A 22791-nucleotide genomic window follows, 5' to 3' on the forward strand; every position below is an offset into this window, starting at 1 on the left:
AGCGCAGGGGAGGAGAGCGCGAACGCGGATTGGGTCGCCGGGGCACCCGTAGTCGGGAGCGGCGGAACGCGGGCCCCGGGGACGGCGGGAGGCGTCCGCGCTCCGAGGCTGCGGAGGGCCTCGTGGTGAGCTGGGGCCTGGTTCTCCCCGCGCGGAGAACGCGAGCCTCGCCCGGGGCCGGGGGCGGCCCGCGGAGCGCCTGGTCCAGTCATGTGAGTGGGTTTCTCAGGCTCTCAAACAACGAGGTCTTGTTTCTCCGGGCGGCCCTTCTCCCGCCGGGTCTCTCCCTCCGCCACCGCCCCTCTCCCCCCGCGCGCCCTCGGCCAGGGGCGTGACGGAAGCGCCCTTAACTCGCTCGGGGCCGGCTGCGGACCGGCGCGGCCGGTTCTCCCGTCCCGGGGTGGGGACGCGCGGGCTCTGGCAGGGAGCCTGGCGGCCCCTGCAGGTAGGACGGCCGCCGTGGAGCGACAGAGGGCTGCCGCCGCCTCCACCGTCGGGGCCCGCGAGCATCCTCGTTCTGGCGGCGCTTGAACCGTGGGGTGTTGTGAAACCGGAGGGTTGGACTGCGGCCACCGCTGCCGCCTCCGCCTGCTAGAAGCGGCCAGCCCTGGTTAGCTTATGACTTTAATTTTTGGTCTTGCCAGCTGAGAGATCCATTGGCTTTTCCAACTCTCTTGCCTTGAGGCTCAAGAACAAACTATTAACTGATAGTCTCGGAGGAGCCACAGTCTCCCACCAGAAGCGTCTTATGTTTAGTTCTTTGAGTGGAAATAACGATTTAACGTGAACTTTTTGAGTTTCTTCAAGTCTCCTCACCTCCGAAAATGCCAGAAAGGAATGGATGATCTTCTCCAACATGTTCCTTATTTCTTAACACTGATGACAATCACAAATGATACATTTTTAAAAGCTATTTTGTTGAAGGGAGTTTTAAATACGGTGCAGACTTTTTTACTCTAGTGGCAGCAATTTCAGTTGACTGCTTTCAATCGGCTAAATGATAAAGCAGGATGCTGTGTGTAACAAGATTGTGAAGCCTGCATGTCGGATTGTAAGTTGAAGATGTAAATCACGCAAAAATTACCTTTTTAGGTTCTAAATAAACTTGTTTTTTCTTTTCCAGGGCAGACTACTGGAAGTCACAACCAAAGAAATTCTGTGATTACTGCAAGTGTTGGATCGCGGACAATAGGCCTGTATGATGATTCCTCTGTTAGAGAGTCTCCTGATAACTGTGTTCATGCGAGATGTTCTTTGTTGATCTCAACTGAGAGCTTACAAAGTACTTTCATATGCGTTGCTCTTGATTTTTCAAAACATCGAACAATTTCTGTGTTTTCATTCCTTGTAGGAAAGTTGTGAGCCTTCTTTATCATCAGCCCAAATTTGATTATCTACTAAGCCAAATTATTTCTCTCTGGCCCTTCAGTCACATTCAGGAACTGGACATTGAGTGGGTAATCACATTCATGTTTATGAAACACCTAGGATATGACGGTGCTGTTTGTAATATTGTTGTATACAAAGAAAAGTAAAAGCAGAAAGTCCTTAACTGTAAAAAGAAACGTTATTGTAGTTTTTCTTGTATATTTCTGCTCTATAGGTAGTTAAATATTTAATGTAGAGCTTTATATTTCTAAATGCTTAAATTTGAAAGACATCATTATCTTTGTCATGGAATATGAAAACAACAAACTTTAAGCACATTGTTAGTATATCTTTTAGTCCAAACTCACCTTTTAAGACGTAAAAGGAAAGACACCATTGATTTTTTTCACCCCATCTCATGCATGTCTGTGTACTATGTATGTAGTAGATAAATGATAGGGTATTTTTTAGATGTATATTTATATCCGTATTACTTGGTAGAGGTGGATGGGTAAAATAATAGTAACACCATCTGTAACAATGTTATGTTTCTTTGGTAGACATTTATTTATTATTATCTGAAAAGAGTTTGAGTATATTTTTCAGTTTTGTCTTTTTTTATTTCTTCCTGAATAGTTGGTAAAGTTCTTGACTATCTTGTTTGATTTTGCCCATCCTTACCAAAAAAAAAAAGTCACAAGTTTTTAAAACTATGCAAATCACCGATAGCCTCTCTTCCTTGGAAGTATGCAAGCAATTCAGTTAAGCTTTTGAGTTATCTAAAGAAAATAATTCTTTCTAGGATTGTCTTTCTTCATTTCCTTGAATGGCTAATACACATTGATTTAACCTTTAACTAGAAACAATTTATTTTTGATTGGGCCTTTAATATTCTGTGTATAGTAAAATCAACTTTAGGAAACCAAGATATGAAAAATAGAGGATGAATATTTGCTTTACGAAGTCACACTTTAAAGAGGAATTCACAGCAGTACTTTAGAGTAACTCAGCAAGTGCATTAGGTAAGAATTGATTGACAGAACTTTGCAAAGTTAACCAGAAATTTCTTATTTCATACAACACATTTGAAATTTAGAGCGCATTCTTGCTGTTAAATAGGTAATAATATTCACTCCTCAGCTCAGTCCCCATCCATCCAGTTACCATCATTCCTCATAGGTTACCCCTGTTTTCATACTCTTGTCTGTGCTTCCATATTTGTATCTAAATGTTTCTGTAGATTCCAGTGTGCATAGAAGGTAGCATGCTGTTTACACTGTCGTGCACCACAGTTGTTTTATTTTTTTAATTGGATAGCGTATCTTGATGCTCTTTTATCATCAGTGTATAAGGAGCTCCTTTGTTCTCTATTACAGCGTCCTAATTTTAGCTTGCCCCGCATAGGAGTTTTACGTTTTATACCATTACCACATTGTATGATAGTATTTGTTTACAATTTGGAAGGCATTTTTTAATGCCTGCTTTTCTCTCAATTTGGAGAAGTTGAGAATCATTGTTTATTCTTTTTTTTTTTAGCATAATGTGGCAAATAGAGCGGTACAAATTCTAGACTCATCGGTTGTGACATTTTATGTTGACGGGTGTTTTTCTTTGTTTTTTTAATTTAGTTTATTTCTTTTTGGCTTTGCTGGGTCTTTGTTGCTACACTCCGACTTTCTCTCGTCGTCACGCGTGGACTTCTCATTGCAGTGTCTTCTCTTGTTACGGAGCACAGGCTCAGTAGTGGTGGTGCACTGACTTAGTTGCTCCTCAGCGTGTCGGATCTTCCCAAACCCGCATCTCCTGCTTTGGCAGGCAGGCTTTTCACCACTGAGCCACCAGGGAAGCCCCAAGAGGTGTTTCTTGAAGTGTGAAGTTTGTTTTTTTTTCCACTCCTCTTTGGGCTTCGTGTCTTGCTCTAGCCCTCATTACAGTCGTATTCAGTAGATTAGTCATCGAGGGTACCTTGTATACTTCTCTATTAATATGGTCGTCATAGTTTATTTTAAGCACCAAAGGAAACCTTGTCAGAGGGCATAATAATAAATAATGTGGTTTAGTTCCTTAGCATCATTTGATTAAAAGGGCCAATTTGCATGAACATTAATTTTATCTTTTCTGCCAGCTGTACTTCAATTTTGTTATGTTCCATTTCCCTATTTACTGTTACTTTGCTATGAACATTATGATGTGTAGTTTTCCTTTGTATTCTCTTTTTTTTTTTAACCTTCAAGAGCATTGAATTTCATGAAAGAGGAAAGAATCATAAAGAAAATGTGGCGAAGAGGATCAGTGAGGTAATCTAGTTTGTTTCTTTCTTTGCCGGTTTTTCTCTGTAAATATCAGCCCTCTATCTAGCATTCACTTTTATATGTGTCTTACACAGATTAAACAGAAAAGCCTGGATAAGGCAAAGGAAGAAGAAAAGGCCTCAAAGGAGTTTGCTGCAATGGAGGCAGCTGCCCTGAAAGCATACCAGGAGGATTTGAAAAGGCTTGGCTTAGAGTCAGGTAAAAAAGCAGCCAGCATGTTTTAAAAGTAACATCACAGGTCGTGCTAAGTGAGCTCTTACTGTTTCCATAGAGAAGTTATACACTCGGTATACTCTTAGTGCTTTGCCTGTGTATCACATCCCTATTTAGACTGTGGGACTTCTGCTCATGCACTTTTCATTTTGCTTTTGAAGCTTCATCTTTCAATACCTCCGTTCACGACAGCTGTATTACCCTAGGGGTTACCTAGCCCTTGCTCTTAGGCCAGTAGTTCATTTCAGAGACACTTGAGTTTTCATGGATCCTAATTTTTTGGCTAAATGGATCTATTCATTTAAAAAATAGGCCTTGCCTTATAACCCCAGTTCACTTTATCCGTACCATCAAAACTATGAATCATTTTTATTTATGTAGTTGAACTATAGTGAATTAAACTTTTGTGGACAGATAATTGACTTTACTACTAGAAAGTCGTTTTGTTTTTTGTTGTTTTTTTTTTTTTTTACTTTTTAATTTTTTTATTGACTGTTAGACACATTATGTAAATTTAAGGTTCACAGTATGGTAGCGTGATAGATTGGAGAAGGCAATGGCACCCTACTCCAGTACTCTTGGGGTCGCAGAGAGTCAGACAGGACTGAGAGACTTCACTTTCACTTTTCTCTTTCATGCATTGGAGAAGGCAGTGGCACCCCACTCCAGTGTTCTTGCCTGACGAATCCCAAGGACGGCGGAGCCTGGTGGGCTGCCGTCTGTGGGGTCGCACAGAGTTGGACATGACTGAAGCGACTTAGCAGCAGCAGCAGCATGACAGATTTATTGTAATGTGATTGCATTATAGCAGTATTTATCATATTACATATCTATGATATTATTGTCTATATTCAAACTGTGCAGTAGATTTCTGGGTTATTTACTACTTACTGCAAATCTGTACTCTGAAACAGCGTCAGTCTTATCCCTCTACCCCCCATCCCCTGGTAACTACCCCTGTTTGCTGTTTTTTACAAGTTTGACTTTTCTAGGTCCCACATATAAGTGATAACGGCATTTGTCTTTCTGTTTCTGTCTTCTTTCACGTAGCATAATGTGTTCAGGGTTCGTCCGTGTTGTTGCAAATGGCAGAGTCCTTTCTGGTGGCTGAATTGTATGTGTGTGTATGTGTATATATATGTGTGTATTAAAATGCCGTAGTTTATGTAATTAGTCTCTTCCTGATTAACATTTAGGATTCTTAAAGTTTTTCGCAGTTAGAAAGACTATTTCAGTGAGCGCCCTTATGCAAGCATGTTGTCACAATTTATATCTGTAGGCTTAATTTCAAGAAGTGAAATTGCAGATTTGCAGTGCAAATGTTTTATAAATTGATGAAATCAAGCTGTCGTCACAAATGTTGGGCTGATTTATACTTTTTCTAGAAATAAAATTATTTTATTAACTGATGTTGGAAATAACTATTCCTTTGGAAAAAAGCAAAGCCGTAAAAACTACCTATTTTTTACACCCGTGTAAATACCTGATGGATAAGACTGACTAACAGTGGGTTTGGTTTCATTGTTGATCTAATGCAAAAACAATTGTATGTATTTGCATTTCCTTGATTATTAGTGAAGATAATGTTAATTCTCTGAGTTACCTTTGACTTTTTGCTCATTTTTGAGTTAGAAAGTTAGATTTGTAAGGGATCTTTGTTAGGAACATTAACTCTCTGTCGTATTTGTTATAAAGATTTATTGTTTTGTCTGTCTTATATATATATTTTGGGATGTTCTCCTGGATAGTCTTCTATTCTTGCATGTTTCATTTTCCAAATAGGCTTTGTAGTAATGTATCAGGTTCCTAAAGGAACCTTGTCAAGCTTTTGATTGAAATAAAATTATTAAACCAGAAAGGAAAACTTGACATCAGCTACTTCACCCTTCCTTCATCTTTCTCTAGAGATCTCAGAGCCAAGCGTGTCACCAGTAACCAGCACGGTCTCACCCACCTCTGCATCAAATCAGCAGAAAGAAAAGAAGAAAAAGAAAAAAGACCCTTCAAAGGGCAGATGGGTAGAAGGCATTACCTCGGAGGGTCACCATTACTATTATGATCTTATCACAGGAGGTGCGTCATTTAGGCGTTACGACAGTAGAAAATGATAACTGACAGTTTATTTTGTGTTAGAACTTCAGTCATTATCAGAGCACTTTAACAGTGAGAGACTAAACTTTGCATTTTTGCCACAATGGTTAAAAAAAAACAACTATGTGCCCTTTAAAAATGTACCCTTTTCATGGTGATTCAAGGTCATCACTAAAGACTCAATAGTGGGTTCCTTATACACTATAAATATAAATAAATTATGTAGCTTTATATTTTCTCGCTAAAACTTTGTAAATATTTTAACTTTTAGGGGTGTATGAATCACATGGAGAAAGTAGAGAACAAGAAATAGAAAGGGTGGGTACATATATTCAGGGAATGGGTAGAAGAAAAGTTAGGAATGGTTGGGAAGGTAGGAAATGAGACTAGAGAGTTAATGAGGAAAAAAGCCTTGGGCTACCAATATTGCGGGAATTATTAAGATCTCTAGTCACAGTCAATTTTTGACTAGCAGAAACGGTAATAATCTCTTGAGAGTTTGCACTGAGCTGTCAGTGAAGTGCATGTTGTAGTTCAGCAGTGAACCATAAATAATTATATGCTAAATACTGTCTTTGGAGAAGGAAATGGCAATCCACTCCAGTATTCTTGCCTGGAGAAACCCATGGACGGAGAAGCCTAGTAGGTTACAGTCCACGGGGTCGCAAAGAGTCGGACAGGACTGAGCGACTTCACTTAAATATTGTCTTAAATTTACATAGTAATTACTTATTAATTACATTTTCCCCTTTGTGCAGCCTATTCCCTGCTGCCTTTGTTCACCATCCTACTTCATATACTGTTTCTCTTAGCAATGCTTGTTTTTAATTCCTGCGTATTTCATTTCTGTCTTGAGTCATTCATTCCATCTTTCACTCTCCCCTGCCCCAAGATGTCAGAAGGCCTTCTCATGCCTTCAAAATTTATCAAACCTGAATTCTAAGAAGTCTTTACGAGACGCCCTACCTGGCTCTAATACTTCTTGTGGACGCACCAGTAACTTCTTATCCTTCATTCTGTCCTCCCTTCGTGGTTACATAGCATTCACATGTACGCTACACAATACTACTTGGGTGTTTGTTGCTTCTTTTATTTTTGAATTATGTTTTAAACTACAGACACATAGTATTCATGTTGCATATATTATAAATATTTGCCAAATTATTTTGGAAAGATTTCACAAATACAGTATATTTTGCTTTAAGCATCTCAGTGGGAGAAACCTGAAGGATTTCAAGGAAACTTAAAAAAGGTAACTGAAGCACATTAATAGTATTTTCTTTAGTCTTTAAAGTGATTGTCCTTTGGGATTTTTGTTGGGTTTAGTTCATCGGATTTACTTACAGATAAGCCTCCCAGTCCCCCCAGGCACTTTGCTCCTTTCTTTCTATAATCCTTTTGTAAAAAGGGTGGATGGAAGTGGGAAAGTGTTGTCTACCCTAAGTCTATGCAGGGTGAATGTTATTAGTTGATTTGCAGTCAGTTGCCATTTACATATCCCAGTCAGTCTGCAAAGAACTGTCCAGGTGTTCAGAAGTGAGATATTCCATTCATGAAAGGTGGCTCATGACTAACACAAACCAGCTTCCTGGCCATGATCAGTACCAATTCCCAGGTTTCCATAGGAAAGGAAAGGTTGGCTGACTGTCTTAGTTATCTAATATATAACCACATCTTCAATTTATGTTGGGTTTTTTCCCTCCCATTAGGCAACAGGGAAGACTGTGTGGATAGAAGGGCTAAGTGAAGATGGCTATACCTATTATTATAATACAGAAACGGGGGGTAAGTAATACTTTGGATGATCTTTTAAACTGTCTAAAATTGTGCCTAATACTGCTCATTAGCCTGCTGGTGAATTGTCTGAACTTGAGAATTTTAGTGTGCTGCTGCTGCTAAGTCACTTCAGTGGTGTCCAACTCCGTGCGACCCTATGGACAGCAGCCCACCAGGCTCCTCTGCCCACAGGGTTCTCTGGGCAAGAACACTGGAGTGGGTTGCCATTTCCTTCTCCAATGTATTATTTTTTATAATTTAAAAGCATTAATACAGTGGAAAAGCAAAGAGGTTTCTATAATATACTGAGCTGTACATTGTTATTCTCAAGTAACACTGCATTCACAAATTTTACTTCGAAACTCATTTTTACTTTTTCCACTATGATTGGTTTTATCATGATTATTTTAGAAATACAGTCATTACTTTGGAAGATCACCTCATTCAACTTGCCCTCTCCTTTTTCCAAAAACAAAACTGAAGCTACTTTAGCAGCGGTGAAGTCTGTCTAATTTTCACTTTTACTTTAATAATTTTCAGTTACATAAATATTTAGGAAATGTGTGATTATTATTACCTAATTATTATCTAAGTTTTTCAAATTAAGATTTTATCTAATTTAATTTCATAAAACTAGTCTTCGCAGTAATTATAGTTGATTTCTTCTGCAGTTAAATTTACCAAAATAGCTATAGTATTGGTGTAACCCTGAGATGGTTTTTGTTGTTGTTTTTTGATTCCTGCTACCCAAAGATTGCTACATAGCGTTAAGTCTTTGAGGAGGAAAAGGCCCTTTTCATCTCCAAGTAGATACCCAGTCTGCCCAGTGGTGACAGTGGTTCTATCTCAGTAAACCTGATAAACTAAATCTGTATAGACGATATAACTTATAACTCAGGGGTTAGATCTGAGTGAGCTCAGCACACACCTTCTTCCCTTACCAGCTCTGTGATTGTGGGCAAGTCACTGAACCTACAGTTGCTTTTAAGTAGAGTCGATGGTATACCCTGTGAGGTCATGATAGTCATGTGTCTGTAAGGTTCCCCAGACAGCGCCTAGTGCATATTAGATGCTTAACAAATTTTTCATGAAAGCTCTTTTGTTACTTGTGTGAAATAGAGGCAAGGAAAAGTAGTGTTTTTCATTATTGTTAGAAAGTTCCCTGCAGATAATAAGGGACTGGACCAATGTGGTTATTAATATAGGCCCTTTTACTCTGAAAACTTTCCCAGTTGAACATTCAATAAATTTTAGCATCACTTTTATTAAACTGAAAATAGAGAATAACTGCAAGATAATTAGAGCTGCTGTCATTTTACTAAAAGCCCAAGAAACCACTGGGTGGCAGTATAGTTCAACTGAGGGTTTTTTCTTTTCTTACGATAAAATGACGAATTTTATTTATTCAGATCCTTGCCATATTATTTCACTTTGTAAAGATCCCAGGGAAAATTTCTGATAAATAAATGTCAGAAAATCTCCTGTGTGTCCATTACCACATTTCCTGAAATTGGTGGTGGTTAAATTTTGAGTCCTCAGAATCTATTACCCAGTTTTTGGGTCTCTTTCCATTGGGGCTGTAGTTGATACATCTAGTGAACCCAGATTGCTTGAATTTAATTTCTGAAAGCTAATAGCAAGATCTTTGAGAATGCTTATTATCTTCTTGATCAAGTGATAGTGTGAAACAGATGCAGTGTTGTCACTTAATAATATCTTGTAAGTGATAGGAAACATTATATTGGAAATTACTTTTAAATAGAGTTGGTAACTAAATAAGATGACTGTTAAAATGTGTTGAATAGAATCCAGATGGGAAAAACCTGGTGATTTCATTCCACACTCCGGTGATCTGCCTTCTAGTAAAGTCAATGAAAAGTCACTTGGCACCCTAGAAGAGTCCAAATCATCAGATTCACATGGTGAGTCTGATGGCGAACAAGAAGCAGAAAAGGAGAAAAAAAAAGAAGAGATCCCAACAGAAACACAGAAGCTAATAATAAAGTTTAAGGTAGGTTCTTGGTTCTTTACAACAGTTTGTTAGTTTATAAAAAGACTTATAGACTCTTCAGCTTTCTGGTAGAAGGTGGAAATAAAACCAAGATATGCATGACTTTTGGCACCTGGATAAATGATAGTGGCAAGATAGTAAATTGATTTTTAGACCTCCTTAGTTTGAGACGCCTCTGTAACATCCAGAGAGCTGTCTGAACATGCACGGATGAATGTCTAAGTCTAGAAATGTTAACTTGAGTATCATCAAAATACTAGTAGTAATTTAAGTCTTAGAACAGGTGAAGTAACCTAGAAAAATTACTTTGGGAAACATTAAATATATAAGTGTAAGGGAGAGAGAAGCCCACAAAGCAGAGTGAGGAAAGAATGATTAGAAAGGTATGCAGAGAAGCAGAAGAATCCAATATCCCAGAAGCGTGCATGCCAAGTCGCTTTAGTCGTCTCCGACTCTTTGTGACCCTATGGACTGTAGCCCGCCAGGCTCCTCTGTCCATGGGATTCTCCAGGGAAGAAAACTAGAGTGGTTCAGTTTAGGTAACCCAGGGATTGGACCTGCGGCTCCTGCGTTGCAGGCGGATTCCTTAGCGCTGAGCCCCTGGGGAAGCCCTGGAGTAGAGAGCATCAAGGACTGACTTGGTCTAGAAAAGAAGAAAATGTCCTTTGAATTTTGCTGACAGGGAGTCCTTGATATCCTTTTAGTGGTTAGACCAGAGTTTCAGGAGGTGAAACTCAGATTACAAGAGGATGAAAAGTGGTGCACAGTGTGTATGTGGTTGGGATATGAAATGAAAAGCAGAAACTAAATGATAGGATGGTGGCTACACACTCACTTTTAATTGTGAGAGAGCTGTAGTGGTGATGTTTTCCTTAAGAGGAACTCCAAAAGAACACCAACAAGGGTAAGTGAATAGGTTACTCATTCTCTGTAGGAAGGTAGGGCTTTCATTTTCTATAAGGTTTGACTGTAGATCAGTTGCTGTCAGCAAAGAAGTCATGCCTTTTAGCCTCAGCTTACTCGTCTGTAAAGAAATCAAGATTGTTTGCTTAGAGGAACTTTGGGGAGCTTGACAACATTAACAGACTCAAATAATCCCTGAGCCAGGGTGGGAGAGGAAATGACCAAGAAAGAGGATTGACAGGCGGTGCTACTGAGTGTCCAGCCGTGGTGGGAAAGTAAAACCGACATTTTAATAGTGTTAATAGTATTGCTGGACTTCCCCGATAGCACAGCACGTAAAGAACCCACCTGCCAATGCAGTCTCTTGCAGGAGATGCAAGAGACTTGGGTTTGATCCTTGGGTTGGGAAGATCCCTTGGAGCAGGGCATGGCTACCCACTCCAGTACTCTTGCCTGGGAAATCCCATGGACAGAGGAGCCTGGCGGGCTGCAGTCCATGGGGTCTCAGACACCACTGAGCACGCTCGCTCACAGTAGTATTGCTCGTCCTCCTGCTTTTGGGACCTTTCTGGGAACAATCAGGAGCCTGGATGCCAAAGTGGACAAGATACGTATCATTGATCCACGGTTGAGTACTGGCCTGAGAGGTGAATGAATATCCAGGATGCTGGAGAGAGGGCACTTGTGGCCTTCCCTAGGGTCTTGTCTTTGCCCGCAACTTCTCTACCCACCCCATAAATCTTGGTGGAACTTAGGGTGAAGAATGTATCCAGTTTGTAGAAGAGCAGCAGCAACGCTTTTTGTGTAACATCTATCTCAGTGTTTATAGTTCAATTTAGGTAACCCAGCATCCAATTTGGGACAGATATTATTAACCCCAGGCAAACAAAATATTTCAAAGTATCCGGCCACTTGCCAGAGAAATCAGTAAACACCTTGGTGTTACTGGTCTATGATATTTCTATATTCAGATTTGATCATTGCTTTAAGCAAAATATGGAGTCATACTGTAATAAGGTTTTATTATCACTTTGCAATTTAATCTGTCACAGAGAATATCATTAAGTCTTCATCCACTGAAATAAGGGGTGAATAGTATTCCATGATGTGAATATACAGTGATTAATTCAGCCCTGTGGAGCTGAAATTTTGAATAATCACTAAAGGGACCAGGAGAAGAAATAACTGGAGGCATGTTACTTAGCAGTGTTAGTCTCTGCTGAAATTGGATACCATAAATTCTGAAGGCTCATCAGTTTGTATGTTGTGTGATTCTTTTTTGGTAACACTTGACAGACCAATGGTTGGATAGACCTGGGTTGGAGATTTTTAGATCTTTTACAATAGACAGGCATAGGGACAAAGATATTTAAGGGAGCTAGCAAAGGAATGTCTGTGAAGTGATTCTCTGTGGGCTGCGGCCTGGTAATGAAGAATATGAAGTCTAGATGAGACCAGCAGACTCAGAGCACAGGAAATTAAGGTAACAGAGATAGCAGCAAGGTTGAACAGGAAGTAGCGTAGAAGTAAGGGAGCCAGAAAGCCAACGGAGTGACATTGCATGGGACTTGGAAGATTTCACAAATTATTGTTGAATTTTAAAATCAAATGTAGGAAAATCATGAATAAAGCATATTTTTGAAGGAAATGTTATTCAGCAAAAAAGAAAAAAAGATTTCACAAGTGGGGCATTTCTGAGTGATGACCTAATTCAAATTAACAGGAACATAAACGTGAGGATTTAATACTTGAATACTACCTATGCCGCAGGTGCTACATGTGAGGAAAAACCTTACTAGGTTACTAAAATATAGTGAAGGCCAAAGTCAATGGTTTTGTGCATCACAAAACTGGGTCGGGAATTTTTAAGCTCAAGGATGACCACGAGAGCTTGAGTAGAGAGCACACGGTGCCTGAGTTGCCACTGTCGCCATGTCCATGGAGCAGTGGCCAGAGGTCGTTAGATCACCAAGGATGGAGGACAACGCATAGAAGGTGGTACAGGTCTCAGAGGAGGCGTTTAGTAAAACGTTCTCAGTAAAAATGTTTCATTTTAAAAATGACATGGTCTGGAAGCACTCATGATTGCTAGAGAAAGCTGATGCTGTGTCCTGGTTCTGTGATAGCAGCAGCATAAGAGAATGCATTAGCATCCATTCAAAGAATTGCAAACAGAACAGTCCCAGGACTGCCACCCGTGGTAGTACAGTTTGCAGAGAGGCTAAACCAAGCCACAGGGCTTTGTTATCCCAGTTGAAGAGGTGCCATAAAAGCACCAGCTCTCCCCAGGGGCTCTGCAGAAGCTGCTTCTCCTTCAGGGATGTGTCTTTTCCTAATTTCATGTCATTACCAGTTGTATAGGCCAGTAAATTTCTGGCAGTGTCCTCAACGTGCAGATGGATTTCAGTTAACTCTGATTGGCTGAATGTTAGTTGTTCAGTCGTGCCCGACTTTTTGCAACCCCACGGACTGTAGCCAACCAGCCTCTTCTGACCATGGAATTCTCCAGGCACGAATGCTGGAGTGAGTAGCCATTCCCTTCTCCAGGGGAACCTTCCCAACCCAGGGATCAAACCTGAGTCTCCTGCATTGCCAGCAGATCCTTTACCATCTGAGCCACCAGAAGTTCTTCTCATAGGTAATGGGTATAGAAGGGCCCAGTGACATGGCAGTAAATTCAGAAGGGGCGCAGTATAAAGGAAGGTCACTGTTGGACATGTGAGGAAGGAGAGAAAGCTGTAAAGTGGAGAAGAGAGGATAAATAGGGCCTGTGCTCATCTCTTAAGTGTGAAACAGGTAGAGGGGTCATGGTGTATTTTAACAGCCTTGGCCGTGGTATGTTAGCATTTTAGACATAATGAAAAACCTAATCAAGCATTAAAGAAGTCCTTTCATGTACATTTGTTGTGTTATGTGCAAATTTGAACTATTGTGTTAATGTATTATTATTTATAGATCAGTAACAAGACTGTGGGGTCGCTAAGAGTCGGACACGACTGAGCGACTTCACTTTGACTTTTCACTTTCATGCATTGGAGACGGAAATGGCAACCCACTCCAGTGTTCTTGCCTGGAGAATCCCAGGGACGGGAGAGCCTGGTGGGCTGCCGTCTATGGGGTCGCACAGAGTTGGACACAACTGAAGCAACTCAGCAGCAGCAGCAGCAGCAGCAAGACTATATTAAAGAAATTTTTGACCCTGGCAGTTTTCTTTGAGGTTTGTTACTAATATTTCTTGACTTTGACATTCCAGGAAAAAAATAAAAATAGTAATAAAAGAACTGAACCAGAAACACAGAAAGAAAAAAATACCCAAGGGAAGAATTCATCAGGTCCAAGTGAAGAAAAACCCAAAGAAAAAAATACCCAAGGGAAGAATTTATCAGGTTCAAATGAAGAAAAACCCAAAGCTCATAAAAAGCCAAACCCATATGGAGAATGGCAGGAAATTAAACCAGAAGTTGAGTCCCAGTAAGTACCTGAAACTTAATCCAACATATAAGTTAATCCTGTCCCATATTATTGTAAGTATTTTATGTCTCAGTACTTCCGTAAATTGTAGTACTTAATTTCAGGAATATGGTGCTCATTAAAAAGTGTAGCTCATTTCTTTTATTTCTAGAGTGGTTTTATTTTCTCTAATTAAATATTTTAAAATGTAAACTAATGTTTATTTTTTAAAGTAAAACTAAGCATTGCTTTCATTCTTACCAAGACAAGACGTTTCTGTTGACCACACCAACATGCCATATACATAGGAGTGTTTTCACACTCACCAGGGTTATTCTATCAGAGAAGCAAATGTCTGCATATCTAGTACATGCCTCATGGAATCTATCTAAAGGCAAGAAAACAGCCCTTGTTTTGTTAATGTATTGAAAATGGCTTATGACACTTCACCCAAGGTTTTAAGTTTTTATTTATAAAGCAGAGCAGTTTTATCAACTAAACAAGGTCATGGTAGAAATGTTACCTGGTTTACATGATTAGCTTATGTGTTCATATCACGTATTGTCTTTGGATCATTTACACAATGAAAGGAAAACGTCACCCACACTTTCACACACTGGTGTTTCTTAAATGCTTAAAAAGTATCTGAGTGGGAAAAAAGTATCTGTATGAATTAAACAGTTTTTCTCCAAAACACTAGTGCTGTGGAATCTTTTATAGTGAAATTATTCACTGTTAGACTGTACTGTGATGGAAAAGTCATATTTTCACAAGGTGGAGGAGTGCAAGTTTCAGGCAGCTTTATATACGGTGCTAATGAGAAGTGATTCCTTAGTGGTAGCATACAGGATATACCTGAACTATTAAAGTGTCTTTAGCAAATATTCAGGTTTTATTTATGTTATTTAATGAAACATTAGGAAATATGTATTTAATGCTGCATAGTGCCAGGGACCAAAGTATATTGACTGTGTATATTGAAGTTGCAGAAATAATAGACTGCATTACTTACTTGGGCTCGTAAGTGATTTACAATAGGAGAATGGTCTTCTTATACCAACATCACCTATACTTTAAAGTTGAGATTTCTTAAAATTTGAGTATTTTGTTTTCCCTGTGATAAGTTTACTGAGAAGCCATTCTTCTTAACGTCAACCAGTTTAACAGGTGATGGATTGTGTCTGACTTCCTAAGTAGATTTACTGGTGAGGTTGAAACTTTTTTTCATATGCCTGTATTTATTAGTGTTTTGTATTTACTCTTCTGTGAATTATTTGTTCATATGCTTTGCAAATTTTTCTGTTAAGGTATTAGTCTTTCCTGACTTGCATAAGATTCCTGTGTAGTGCAGAAGCTAACCATTTATTAGCAGAAGAACTTGTAGTTTGACTTTTAGCTGTGCTTATGGTGGTTTTAGATGTGTCGGATTTTGTAATGTTTAGTCTGATTTCTTTTCTTTTCCTTTGTGATCGGTTTTATTGCTATTACCCATTTTCATCTAAAAGTCAAGTTTATAATTATATTTCCTCCTGATTTGTATGGCCTTACTTCTTTTTTGTGTAATTATTTAATCCATCTTTAATAATTTTGATACATTGTATGAGATAAGATTCTAAAATAATTTTTTACCTTCCCTGGCAAACCAATTCTGCCAGTACCATTCTTCCCCGCCCCGCCTTTTTTTTTTTTTCATTCTTCCCCATTTTTAAGTGGCCTTTTTTTAATCTGTGTTTAACTCTTAAATTTACCAATTTGCCTCTACCTATTGTTCCGTTAATCCATCTGTCTTTGTGACAGTACCATAAAGATTTAATTACTGTGATTTAATATATCCTTTTATATGATGCATATTGATATTTCATAGTTTATCCCTGTATTTTTTTTCCAAATTTTATTAAGTAGTCTCTTCCTGTTTTTTCCAAGTTAGTCATTTGCAGGCGTTCAACAAGTATAGAATCTATATAAATATTATGAATAAATTATGGCAACAATATTGTTTTCAGTATTTCATATTTTCATCAAAAAACTATTGTTCCCTTTTACTGTTTTTACTCATGGCGTTTTGTAGGATTTTCTATCCAGCTTTTGTCTGTAAGCCTCATGTTTGCAACCCCAGGACTAAAAACAGTGACGGGCACATAATAGGTGTCTGTGAGCTCAGTCACTCAGTCATGTCTGACTCTGGGGCCCCATGGACTGCAGTCCGCCAGGCTCCTCTGTCCATGGGATTTGTCTAGTGGTTCACAGGGGCACGTGGCAGCCCTGGATCCAGGGGGTGTGTCACCACTTTAGCTCCGGGCACTAGGATCCCACGGCTGTGTGGTCCTCAGCAGACACTACCAGGCTTCCCCAGGGGCTGTTGGGGTCTTCAGGAGCACTTCCAGGTTCAGCAGCCAGAGGCCAGGACAGGTAGTGGCGGTGTCTGGCTCTGGCCGGGTTCAGAGACTCAGCTGCAGGGCCACCTGAGATGCTTGTGGGTGTAGTGGGCAGGCAGGCAGCAAGGGCCAGGGTCAGCTACAGGTTCACCGGCAGCTTCAGGGACCCTGGCTATTGGGGTGCTTCCTCATGGCTGCACAGTCTCCCCCTGAGTATACGCACTGTGGTGGAGGATGGTGTCCGGGGTCAGGCTAGGGGAATGCCAGTGTGCTGCCACAGGGATTGGTTCCTGAGGAGCAGGGCTGTGCAGGCCAGTGACAGAAGACAGGACCTGATTCAGGCCCACAAGCCAGCAACTGCAGAGACCCGGACTGTTGGCATCATCTCCCGTGTGCATTGCTCCCCTCTGGGCAGTGGAGGCTGGTGACGGGTGGCAGGGCAGCAGCATGCAAGCACACCGCTGGAGAAGCTCGCCTCAAGCGTGCCAGCAGCCGTGGCGTCAGCCGTGGGAGGGCAGTCCAGGGTGCCATCTTGCACAGCACCCTGAGCTGACTGCAGTGAGGAGGGCGAAGGGACGGAGGCAGCTGGCATCAGCGAACACGAATAGCTGTGCACCAAGGTACCTGCTGAAATCTGGGGCGTCCGCAGCAGCTGTGAGGTCTCTCAGCAGCAGAAGCGGCTTGTTTGTCCATAGCACAGGCCACTGCCACTCCTTGTCTGCTCTCTGTAGTCCCGGGGTTTTTTTCTCTTTTCCTATCCATCTCTGTAGGTCCCAGCTTCGCCACTGTGGGTGGGGTGAAACCTAAGCAGGACGTGGCCCAAAAGACTACATCAACTGGGCTTACCCCTCTTGTCTTTTCTTGGTGAGGGGAGCTCTTTCCAGCTGGAAGGTTTCCTCTTCTCTCTGAGCATTGTCAGCCTGGGGAATGGGATGATGCAAACAAAGGGAGGTTGTCTTTCTTCTCTTCTTTTGCAATTATTCTCATGGTGTTTCATCCCATTATGTTGCTTAAGTTTCCTAAATGGACTCAAGCAGTTTTTCTTCATGGATAGCTGTCTAATAGTTGATCATTTTGTGGGGATGGAGACTAGGTTTTTTAAATGTTTTTCCTTATTGAATCAGCTCTTATTTTTAATTGTCTATTGAATTACATATCCATTTATTAATGGATTTTTCTGCTGCTTCATTTCTACCTCTAATTTTCTTCCTCTGACTCCTCTTAAGTTTCTTTGTGTGTGTTCTTTATTCAGGTGAACACTTAAGACTGTTGACAGGGGGTGAGGAAGGGGTCTGTTCTTAGTTCTTACTGAAACTGATTAAAGCTATATTGTGTCTTAGTATAATTCTGTCCGTATATCACATAAATTTTGAAAGATGCTTTCTTGATTTCATTGTATTTGTAATAGTTTAATATCATGTGTTTGCTTACTTTTTTGACTTGGTGGTTTTCCAAAAGGACTTATTTTTCAAACTCTTATGTAGGTTGGTTTGTTTTTTCACCTTTATTACATTGTGTTCAGATACTATAACCTTTACAATGTTTGCATTTTTAATTTGGAAATGACTGTGGTTTTGAGGAAGTGCTTATGTAATTATTTTTGAAGTTATTTGAAAGGAAGGTATATTCTCTGTAATATATTTTATTTATAGTCTCTTACCTTTCTTTCAAACATCTTTTCCTCTGATTATGTCACAAGGGTTTATTCCCTACTTCACTGACACTTCTGTTAGCTTCCACTTAGGAATTTCGTAGGACCATGATTTCAGAAACAGACTCATTCTTTCTCTCTCTCATAATCCTAGTTAGGAAGTAATACTATGATCTGATCACTTTATCAAAATACAACACAGAACACCAAGATTGTGAAATAAGTGAGTCTGTCACAGACTTTCTTGGATAGAGATTCATTTGTCCAGCCATCAAACCCTTCATTTCTCAAATCTTTCTCTGCTTAGCTAATGGAATATTTTGGTTTCACCTGGAAGCAGAGGGGTCTAGGGGAAGGAATATAGGTTTTAGAACAGGCCTAGGTTTTTTGTTTGTTTATTTTTATTTATTTCTTTGGCTGTGCCAGGTCTTCATTGTGGCTTGCAAGATCTTTAGCTGTGGCATGCAAATTAACGAGGCATGTGAATTCTTAGTTGCAGCACTTGGGGTCCAGTTCCCCAACCGAGGATTGAGCCGGGGCCCTCTGCATTGGGAACACAGAGTCTTAGCCACTGGACTGCCAGGGAAGTCCCTGGCCTGGGTTTTAATCCAGGTAATATTACCGCCATAATGGTTTGGTTGACCAAGTTATTTAACTTCTCTCTAAGGCTCAGCCTCCGCCTCTGTAAAAATAATGAAAAGCCAAGAATGAATACCCCATCAACTTCAGGGGCTGCTAACCTTCTTGGAAAGCACCGTTGTTGGCAATCTAAGGGAAAGTAGCGAAGCAGGAAAAGCCAATAAAAGTTGCATTTGTTGTATATGTTTAATACAGTAAAGAAAAGTTTGGAAGGCGTCTGTATTCAGAACAAATCAGATTTAAGACCTATTCCAGTAAAAGCACACCTGTTCCCTGCATCCCCTCATCAGATTTTGAGGAAATGTTATATAACATCAGGATCTATTGAGATAGCTTCTTCCTCACGTTTGTATTAGTTTTTAGTTTTGCTTTTTCTAGTTTTGAACTCTGCATTACAGATTTGAAATTTTCTTTGTTCTTATATTCTTTGTATTTACATATTTTCTTTTATGTTGTTTTTTGCAGTCCTAGCAAGCTTCCTAACTATTTCAGTTTTTAAAATTATTACAGTGCTCAGAGATCTTTTTTAAGGCTGTGAGTTTATCTATGTGTATATAGAATGGACCATGAAAAGATCTCTCAATACTGTCACCATGGACCTCTCTGCACAGTGTATGTGAGAGGGAAACAAACTTGTTCACATGTCCTTTTAAGATAATTGAATGGAAGAGCATATATTAAATTTAAATTCTAAGCAAACACATAAAAATCATGTGTCTGCAGTTATCAAGAGCCATAGTTAATGAGAAATCACTGTGAAGGTCTCTGACTTTTGTCTCCGCTTTCCTATGACTTGCCTGCCTTTCTCAGGCAGGATCTCCCCACTTGGTAGCAAAGCTTTCATCTTATCTCATACTGACAAAGATTCCAGCGATAAAGAAGTGCTGCTTTACCAGTTCCCAAAGTGGCCCTGTTTAGCTTTCATTAGATACCCAGTTCCCTTTCCTGAGCTAACCACTGTGAATTCTGACTGGACATGAGCTGAATTAAGCTCAAAACTCAGAGAAGAAGAAAGAGGTCGTTTCCAAAAGGGGGGGAAAAAAGAAAATTTAAGGCGTTCTAGTACTAAAAAAGACACTAGAAAAGCCCAAACAGAGTATTTTTACTCCAGGTACCTGGTGCATAGTCTGGTTTACAGTATACATTCAGTATGGACGCTCCTGTTAGAATAACTACTACTCGAGGAACTTGCCTAACAGTCCAGCGGTAAGCCTCTGTGCTTCCGATGTTGGGGATGCCAGTTCAGTTCCTGGTCAAGGAACAAAGGACCCCACATGCTATGTGGTGTGTCCAAAAGGAAAAAGGATAACTACTACTCTAGATCTGCCGTTACCTTTCAGACTGCTCCTGGCCCCTGGGAAAGGTTTTCCTGTTTCCAAGGATCAAGATGAATGACTACATTACACGGGTTCTTCTGAGATTGGAGGGGTGTGATCTTTACTAATCCTCACTGTTCTTAGATGGGGAGTTCTCAATTCTTGATATCTGAGACTTCTAACATTTAAATCATCCCTTTGCCTTTTTATTCCTTTTTCTTTCCTGTCATCACTCTTCCTTTCATGCTGACCAGGTAATCTTTTGGTTTCAAGTGAAAATTTTGAGTTACTTTAAATTTTAAGAAGAGGTTAATGGAACTTCCTGGCAGTCCAGTGGTTAAAGACTCTGAAATTCCACTGCAGGGAGCCTGGGTTCAACCCCTGGTTGGGGAACTAACATCCTCACAAGAAAAAAAGAAAGGAAGAAGGTTATTAGTTCAAAAATTCCCAGAAAGGTTCTCCCTACAAGCCACAGGAGAGGTGGGAATTGGGCTGGGCCTCACAGATAGCTGGAACCAGGCCTGAGACATTGGCAGGATTCTCCGTCTCCCATCCTGCTTTTCTTTGCCGGCCTTATTCTCGTATCACTACAGAACTCCTTTCTCTGAGTAGGAGAATGTATGGTCCCCAACAAGTTTTATATGCTTAGCCACTAGAGATGTAAATATAATGGTCTTCCTGGTCCATGTTCAAAAAGCTCATGGCTGGAACGAATGGCTGTGGTGTGACTTAATGCTCTTTCACAGACCAGTTGACTATGTCAAGGGTAGAGACTATGATAGGCTCATACTAATCGGGTACTGATCTCTGGACTAGTCATCTGATTATTTATAACAGCCAAGTAGGTAGTCCTGCTACACCAGGACATTGAGAGTCCATGGTTTTCGTCGTGTGCTGTGAAAGCCTTCAGAATCCTTCTCAGTCCATGGCAAAATCCCTTTTCATAGATGCTGCTCATTTATATGTATTCTCATATGTAAGTACAAGTGTTTCCTTCAATGATATACCCAATAGGAACAAAAGAATAGAAGGGATTTTTCCTTGTATGTCCACCTATATGGATGCTCAGTATCTTAAGTAATATTATAAAATCAGTATTTTAAAATAATCACCTTCTCCAAAATGACCAGCTTCTAATTTCCAGTATTATCATTAGAAAGATGACCTTGAGGTTTTGGTGGACTCATATATTATGTAAAAGTTTGTTTTACATTGTCAAATAATGGTTTTATTTTTTTCTTTCTGTTCCAGTGAGGAGGTAGATTTGGAGCTTCCAAGCACTGAAAATGAATATGTATCAACTTCGGAGGCTGATGCTGCTGGGGAACCCCAACTGGTTTTTAAAGAAAAAACAGTCACTTCTCTTGGAGTCGTGGCAGATGGAGTGGCCCCAGTCTTCAAAAAGAGAAGAATTGAAAATGGAAAGTCTAGAAATTTAAGGCAACGAGGTGATGATCAGTAATTATAAGAAAGCGCTTAATGTGTGCTTTTCGGACATAATGGAGACTGTACATCTTTAAAAGCTCCTTTGTGTTTGTTTTACATTATTTAAGTGATAAAAATTTAGACTTACTCTGAATGTATTTTATGTGAATTTAAAATAAATCTTTTTCATGTGAAATTGATTTTTGTTCCTAAAATGGAAGCCTACCACATTGCTTTGTAATACAGTGTATTATCTTCAGTGTCCAAAAACTGGTAATTATGTCATAATATAAGATGCTATGTATCTGTTATTTAAAACGTTTATCCCATTCTTCCTCTTATGAACATACTTGTACTGCACTGAAAATGAATTACCTTTGCACACTGATATTATCCAAGAAATAAGAATTATACCACAAAAGAGAAGATTCGTAGTCCATGATGATTCAGTTTTGAGGATCCTGTCAGAAAGGCTCATGTAGAAAGTATATGCATATCTTGCTTACTTTTTTCAACTTAGGGTCAAGGACCAAGAACCAGGACTGTAGCTCAGGTAGTGGTTAATAGGGAATGAAAATCGGACCAAAGGAAGATAAGTGTGTCTGCCTGGTTCAGTGCAAAGCAATAGCCATTGCACCAGCATTTTCACCTTCAGCCAGGCACTGTGCTAGGAACTGGGGGGGTGACGGTTCTTCACAGATTCTCATTCAAACAGAATCCTTTTCCCCAGTCGTGCACTCTGTGCACCGGCCTTATATGTACTGGAAAATATTTTTTAGGGTTTATTTAAAACTCCGTAGATGAAGTCGTGAACAAAAATAGTAAGGTCTCTGATTTCGGTGAAAAGTTTTGGTGTTTCTTCAGACAGATTGGAAATTTCCCATTTCCTGGTTAAATTTCTTGAAAAGTGGAACTTTCTTATTTAATCCATTTGAAATAGGTACCTTCCCTTTATTATTCCAAATTCTTAAGATTATATTTTTTATAAGTTGTACAGTAGTTAACATTTGGCAGTAAATATTTGTCTTTTTAAGGTTACTAGTGTACATGTAAGAAAATGATAGCTTATTAAAAACTTTTATGAAAGTCAATTAAATAGTTTTTATTTTTTCTTCTAATACTGATCAGTGTCAACTTAGCATTGGTGAGAGAGTATTTGGAGACTTGTATTTGTTTAGTGTACTTATTTGAGTATTTCACGAATGTATAGCATTATGGAGAAGTACATTCTAGAAGCCCATTTGTCATCTAGCTAATAAGC

The 22791-nt window shown here is 39.8% G+C and overlaps 1 protein-coding gene across 6 annotated transcripts; it reads left to right on the plus strand.

Annotated features, from left to right (window-relative positions):
* The first annotated feature begins 54 nt into the window (after nucleotides 1-54).
* WBP4 (WW domain binding protein 4) lies at nucleotides 55-21726 on the plus strand. 6 transcript variants are annotated; one of them, XM_042254632.2, is made up of 11 exons: nucleotides 570-1051; nucleotides 1124-1196; nucleotides 1352-1457; nucleotides 3603-3665; nucleotides 3755-3878; nucleotides 5799-5966; nucleotides 7190-7236; nucleotides 7694-7769; nucleotides 9566-9771; nucleotides 13928-14145; nucleotides 21357-21726. In XM_042254632.2, exons 1-11 carry the CDS (start codon nucleotides 1042-1044, stop codon nucleotides 21565-21567), a joined length of 1302 nt encoding a protein of 433 aa, XP_042110566.1. In that variant the 5' UTR covers nucleotides 570-1041; the 3' UTR covers nucleotides 21568-21726. The 6 variants fall into 6 exon arrangements, with proteins under 6 accessions (XP_004012093.2, XP_042110567.1, XP_042110566.1 ...); XM_042254631.2 differs by lacking the exon at nucleotides 21357-21726 and adding an exon at nucleotides 18644-19163; XM_004012044.5 differs by lacking the exons at nucleotides 570-1051; nucleotides 1352-1457 and adding an exon at nucleotides 55-212.
* Nucleotides 21727-22791: the final 1065 nt, after the last annotated feature.

Source organism: Ovis aries, chromosome 10 (assembly GCF_016772045.2).
Source record: "Ovis aries strain OAR_USU_Benz2616 breed Rambouillet chromosome 10, ARS-UI_Ramb_v3.0, whole genome shotgun sequence".
Taxonomy (NCBI): domain Eukaryota; kingdom Metazoa; phylum Chordata; class Mammalia; order Artiodactyla; family Bovidae; genus Ovis; species Ovis aries.